The 6,938-nt window shown below is 45.5% G+C and overlaps 1 protein-coding gene across 1 annotated transcript; it reads right to left on the bottom strand.

Annotated features, from left to right (window-relative positions):
* Positions 1-1,673: 1,673 nt before the first annotated feature.
* LOC308486442 (uncharacterized protein) lies at positions 1,674-6,697 on the bottom strand. The gene is made up of 3 exons (XM_081023302.1): positions 6,587-6,697; positions 4,930-5,050; positions 1,674-3,504 (listed from the first exon to the last, which is right to left on the bottom strand). Exons 1-3 carry the CDS (start codon positions 6,665-6,667, stop codon positions 3,161-3,163), a joined length of 546 nt encoding a protein of 181 aa, XP_080879428.1. The 5' UTR covers positions 6,668-6,697; the 3' UTR covers positions 1,674-3,160.
* Between the last annotated feature and the right edge of the window lie 241 nt (positions 6,698-6,938).

Genomic DNA, 6,938 nt, shown 5'->3' with positions numbered 1-6,938 from the left:
AAGATGCTGCTTTTCTGCTTTTCTATAGGGTTGTATGTGACGTAACTCATACACGAGTACAGTGGTACCTCTGGTTACGTACTTAATTCGTTCCGGAGGTCCGTTCTTAACCTGAAACTGTTCTTAAGCTGAGGTACCACTTTAGCTAATGGGGCCTCCCGCTGCCGCCACATGATTTCTGTTCTCATCCTGAAGCAAAGTTCTTAACCCGAGGTACTATTTCTGGGTTAGCGGAGTCTGTAACCTGAAGCATCTGTAACCCGAGGTACCACTGTAGATCCATTGAAATCAACAGACTTCGGTTAGGTTAATTGAAATGTCCGAAAAAGATTACTTTGCATGCAGGGAATGTCCCTAATTCACCAAGAGTTTGAGGCCTGTTGGCTACTCTCACTTGGTTCAGCCGGTCAGTTTCTAGGAGCCATAGGTGAGAGCTGAGTTCAGGGTGGGGACCAAAGGTGGACAAACTGCCCCCAAAGGAACACAGTGTGTCCCCCAGCAGAGGCACTGGCCCTCTCCTCTAACACCCCATAAAACCCACACCGTACAAAGCCCTAAACACCCTAGGCCAGGCACCCCCAAACTCGGCCCTCCAGCTGTTTTGGAACATCCCTGACCACTGGTCCTGTTAGCTAGGGATGATGGGAATTGTAGTCCCAAAACTGCTGGAGGATCGAGTTTGGGGATGCCTGGCCTAGGACTAGCTTAAGTCAGGAAGAGGAGTAAGTTTAAAAAGTGAAGGACCATATTATCTCTTAAGGCACTGGCCAGATCACTGATCTTCTGGAGAAGCCCTACTCATTTGTTTAGTTTCCATGTGAACTCTCGGCACCAGTATTTCAGAACACTTCCCCCATTGATAGCAAATCAGCACCTACAATTTTGCTGTTTCACTTCCTGCTGAAAACATGTGTTTCTCATGAGTTTTTAGAGAACTAATTTGATTCAGTGATGGTCATTTGCTTTGTATTTGATAATCCTGTGCTAATCTGATGGTTCTGTTATGCAGTGACCTATTTTTATGAGTTGGTGCTTTGTAAATTGTCTCACAGATGAATCTTATTTCACTAAGATCCAGTAGCATATGAAGCAGAGAGGAAAACTTGACAGCCAGTGCATGTTAAGAAGTACAATCTGAGTCATTTCCTCCAGGATCTATAAATCCTCTCTCTGACCCTGTTTTGAAAAGGCCTGTCCAAACCTCAACAATGGTGAATTTCTGCCTTGTTCACTGCAGATAAAAGGGATTCACAAATACTTTATTAGTCAGTGACAAAACTCCTGGATAGATAAAACAGAATTGGGGGGGGGGGGCAGGATACGGTTGTATTTATAAACTGGGAAAGAGGCTGTGGCTCAATAGTAGAGCATGTTTTGCATCTCCAGGTCCAGCACATCTCCAGATAGGGAGATGCCCGAAACCTTGGGAGAGCCAGCCAGAGTTTTGATTCCTGCATTGCAGGGAGCTGGACCTGATTCTGTATACAATGTGGACATGACTGAACCAGATGGGGCCTATGGTCTGATTTGGTAAAGCATCCTTTTATGCTCCTGGAAGGAGGGCAAAAGTCTGAGGGAAGCAAGTGCACATCATTCACGGTGAAACCAGGATTCCCACTTGCTTCATTGTAGATGAAAATTAAGTCACAACACTGGCCATTTTCACACCCATATTGTGACACAGATAACACATTTTATTGTCAGAAAACAAACGTGCAGCTTTTGTGCCATATTCTAGCACATGAAAAAGCGTTTTTGACGAGACTGCAAACTTGAATATTGATTGTGCTGAGGCCCAGTTCCCACTGAGGGTAAATTTAAGTCTTGACTACTGGTCCATGGGGTCACAAAGAGTCGGACATGACTAAATGACTCAACAACAACAATGGCAATACAGTTTGAATCTTTCTCCTCCCGAAATAATGGCCTCCACACTGAATATTTGTTATCACAAAAGGGGTCCAGCTTAACTTTCCCCCCGACGTTCTCATTTTCTTACAGGAGGAACTGTTTTTGTTATGAGGAAGTTTTGCCACATAAGCTTCCACAAGTGGGCTGACATTGTGCAGCCCGGACAAAGGTTTTTCACCTCAGTGAGAACTAAGCCTAAGTTACAAAAAATACAGTGAATACAAGTAAATTCAAATGAGTTCTTCTTGGGTTTACATGGTAAATGGTGGAGGCTGGACTCTGCTCTCCAAACTTGTTGAGTTATACTACCAGGCCTGAGGCAAGGCCTAAGGTTCTGCAATCGAGCGGTACATAAATTTTATGAAATAAATAATTCACCAATGCTTAACAAATGCCGTTTTTCTCTGCCATCCTTTTTTGTGATGGTACTCGCTGGTACGGAATAATGGCACCTCTTTCTGCAACTGTGGCACTTTTATCAAGGCATGGGGACTGGCACCTCATTTTTTAAATCAAAAAGGAGGCATAAAGGTATAGAATGAAGGGTCACCATTTGTCCTGCTTTACAGAAGACAGTTGTCCATCAACAATTTCTTTGAATAGAAATTCAGAACTTCTTACTATACTAGGAACGTCTGCAGACAGGTTACCTGTGTGTGCCCCACTTAAGGGAGAAGAATTTTATTTCTATTTAAATCACATTAATCCCCCCCCCTTCTAATTTTGCACATCTACCTATAAATTAACTCATTCAAATTTTGTGCATAGCTGTGGTGATGCATTTTCTCTCTCCTTTTTTGGTGGTGTATAAATAGCCACCCAAGCAGAGTATCTCCTTCAGGAAAAACAACACATACTCTGGAAGATTTTGTCTATTTTAAAAGCAGGACAATAGCCTCCTTCGTAAAGAAAAGACACATGGCATGTAATTAGAAGGACTTTTAAGTCCTTTTTAACTGACAAAATAATAATAATAGTTCCTTTTATGAGAAGAGGCACCCAAGCAGAAGCACATACATTTTTGAAAGCAGGGGATATTTAATAACCTCAGACAGGGCAGAATATATTCTAGATTATTCTGAGGGCCAGAATTTGTAGTTTGCCTGATTTGTTGGTTTCAACAGTGGTTTTTTTTGTTTTGTGTTTTTTTAAGGGCTCTTTGTGGGTGCCTGAAATCGTTTCCCTAACCCGGTTATTGATATCTGTGCTACAAATGCCTGGCCCCTGGAATGGATTTGATTTGCAAAGCTTAACAATCTTCTCCCCACATCTCCCCACACAGCTCTATCATCCTGTCCAGTTTGGGTTTCAGCAGGGACTGCAGCATTTTGCTGCTGCTGCTCTGGGGACCCAGTTTCCCGGTATCGGCTTCCAAGACGCCCCCCTGCCGTTTCCCGAATCGCAGTCCGAAAGGGTTGAAATTGAATTTGCTCCTGGTGAAGCGGAGCCTGCAAGAGATCTGGCTCTCGGTATCGCTCTCTTGGATGAGGTAGCAAAGGCTGGACGGGTCTGCCGGGTTGAGAACCTCAGGGCCTCGGGCAGCGTGATAAGAATTCCTCTTGGCTTGGAAATCGTTGGCTGGATCTGCTGCGTCTAGGAGGAAACTCGGGAACAATTAGCCTGTAGTGGTATTTGTGGTTGAGTGGAATGACCCCAGTTTAGTAATTCCATGGTTGTAAGATCTGGACAAACAGAGGAGCAACTTATGTAGTCTACCCTGCCAAAAAGGTCCGGCCTTGTTAGGCTAAACAGTCAGCCAAGCACAGGAGACTTGGGGCATAGCGTGGGTTGCTGGCACCCGGGCTGGGGCAAGTGTCACTGGTGCACTGGGCAGTAGTTAGTCCCTTCGGCGGCCAGCATCTAATGAAGGGAGTCTCTCCTTGCAAACTAGCCGCAACCTGGGATCACAGAAACGTGAAGCCAGGAGCGCTGTTGTGTCGGATCCTGTCTCTGCAGTGCAGCACCCTGGGCAACTCATGTGGCTCTGGCAGTGCTTTCCTGCCTTCCTCTTCCTCTCTCCTCGGTGGGCGGCGCTGGCGCCCTCCCTCTGCCCCCTCTTGGACAGACCAGGGGTGGGGTGGACATGGTCGCCCCTTTGCCAGCCATGAGGAGAAGGAGGCACCACTACTGGCCCAGTCCCAAAGGCCTGGGCGCAGCTTGTCTCCCCGCAGCTCTGGCCTCGATGAGGGAGCCTATCAGGGGGCACGCTACATGCTGCACCACTGACCATAGGAGCTAACAGCTGGGGAATGTTCCGGAAGGAGAGAATGGATTCCAATTTGGGCAAGCCCACTCATCTCTAAAGGTAAAGGGGACCCCTGACCATTAGGTCCAGTCGTGACTGATTCTGGGGTTGCGGTGCTCATCTCGCTTTATTGGCCAAGGGAGCCGGCATACAGCTTCCGGGTCATGTGGCCAGCATGACTAAGCCGCTTCTGGAAAACCAGAGTAGCACACGGAAATGTTGTTTACTTTCCCGCCGGAGCGGTACCTATTTATCTACTTGCACTTTGACGTGCTTTCGAACTGCTAGGTTGGCAGGAGCAGGGACTGAGCAACGGGAGCTCACCCCGTCACGGGGATTCGAACCGCCGACCTTCTGATCTTCAAGTCCTAGGCTCTGTGGTTTAACCCACAGCGCCACCCGCGTCCTAGTCCCACATTTAAGATGGCTGCCAAGCGCGTGACCAGCTTGCCGTGACCTGAACTGGCAAGAGATCAGAATGAGCTGACTTTTGTCTAGAAGCTGCTATGCCCTTAGGGTTAGGGTTAGATCAGGCACCCCCAAACCTCGGCCCTCCAGATTTTTGGACTACAATTCTCATCACCTCTGACCACTGGTCCTGTTAGCTAGGGATCATGGGAGTTGTAGGCCAAAACATCTGAAAGGCCACAGGTTGGGGGTGCCTGAGTTAGATGGTCGAGAGAATAGAACAACCACAACCCGGGAATAAGAGAACCAGCGGAGAGACAAGGTAGGCAGGACAGACAGATGGATAAATAAGATGAAAGCCATACCTGAAAAATCAACCTGCAGGATGGACCTGATGTCCCCGTGAACAGGTTTTCCCCAAGTCCCATTCTGACCGATGACTGCCAGCAGGAACGACAAAAGCAAAAGCCTGATCATGTCACAGTCCTGATTCGTAAGGGTCGGCGGAGTGAGGAAAGGCGAGAAGACAGAAGGCGAGTTAGTGACAAGCCTCTTCATCTTACCGCATTTTGCAAAGGAGAAGAGTCGCAGCTCAGTGGTGGGTCATCGGCTCTGTCAGTCAATCCCTGGCATCTCCAGTTAAGGCTGGGAAAGACTACCTCCGTGAAACTGTGCAGAGATGCTGCCAGCCAGAGCAAACAATACTGACCCAGATGGACCAATGATCTGACTTGGTAGAAGGCAGCTTCCTGGGTTCCTCTGGGTTCTGATCTTTAACCAAGGAACTCAGAGCCATGTACAGGGAGAATCTGGGTATACACCATGGTATTCTCACAATGATTCTGTGCTATAGGTCAATCTGGCAAAAGCTTGTTTTTGTTTTGTTTTTGTTACAGTTAGTATTATTTATACATGATGTCTTTGTTTTTATTTTATTGCATTCCATTCTTTTTCCTCCCTTCCCCTCCCTTACCTTTGTTTGTTAACATTGCAAGAAAAAGGGGGGGTTAAAAAAAACCAACTGGCAGACATTCTATGAGTTCACAGCTAAGCAAAGATTTGAACCGGAGTCTGTTATATATTATACTCTTTTCACTATACTGGTCTGGTGCTCATAAGTTTTCAAAACTTTCCCAGTCTTACTTAATTGTCATCTGGAAAGTAGCTAATTCCAACAAACCATTAAGACACCTTGAATTCTCTCTCTGTTGTGTGTGTGTTTGTGTAGTTTTGGAAAGGCAGGTTATAGACCATAACAAATAAATAGCAATGCTCAGTGCTTTTTTCCCCTCTAAAAAAATGTTTAGGGGTACTCTGCATTTTCGTACTCATATTGAAATACTGCCCCTCAATGAGGCCAAACTTAGATTTGCAAAATGTTTAGGGGTATGCGTCCCCCCAGAGAAAGCACTGGCAATGCTTACAGACTTTTATCATGAAAAATGCTTTCCCCACACCTATCTCATTCATATCTGCAGTCATTCATTCTCATTATGTCTTTAGTTTTTCCATTTTACAAGCGGCAAACAGATCGTGAAATGCTAGACAAAGTACACACAAGTAAAGTGATGCATTACTGTATTTCTCTAACAGAACTTTTCCTAAAGCTCTTTCTAACTGACTCAAGTGTGAATTTGAATGAATGAATGAAAACAAATAAATAAAGCTAGGGAAAAGGGCAAGAAAGAATGGGAGAAATAGACAGAAAGGTTGCACTAGAACGGTAAACAGAGTGCAATGAGAAAATCTCGAGGAAGAAAAGAAAAGGTTTTGACAGAATGGACTGCAACAGAAAGTCCGGCAGAAAGGGAAGTTCTAGTAAAGTTAGAAAATGCAAGAGACGTGAAATGTTATAGAATATATGCAATTTCAGGACTGGCACCTTGCCTCTGGAGTCATTCTATAAACTCCTCTCAGCGAATGCATGAAATAACATTCAGGAACTAATTCTGCCTTGAGAATTTTTGCAGTTGGTCCTTATGGATGCCAGATTCTTAGCCCTTCAGAGTACAAAGAACTCACCTTAGTCAACGAGTATCTGCCTCTCTCGCGCTTCTCTCTCTCGAAGCAGCAGCCCTCTGTGAAGAAGACTGTTTTGCCCATCCTCTTTTTGTAGGCTTCATGAAGCTGTGAGGTTCATACCAACCATGATTTAATAGCAAGAATAAAGTGGAACCCTCTTTTGCTCCCACAAAACAATCCAGCACTGATCATCATCATAACAACAGCGCCGCCTGCTGAACAGTGTTTGCAGTGCAGTAAAACTCTGGCCGTTTCGTCGGGCTCAGCTGTGAATTCAGCTATAAGTTTGAACTCAACAGGACCAGGACTCTTATCCTAAGAAAACTTATTGTCCATGCTTAACTCTTCTTCT

Source organism: Podarcis pityusensis (genome assembly GCF_964106645.2).
Source record: "Podarcis pityusensis genome assembly, chromosome: 10".
In the NCBI taxonomy this organism is placed as follows: domain Eukaryota; kingdom Metazoa; phylum Chordata; class Lepidosauria; order Squamata; family Lacertidae; genus Podarcis; species Podarcis pityusensis.
The sequence above is the reverse complement of the archived record's forward strand: the minus strand, read 5'-3'. Positions and strand labels throughout refer to the sequence as shown.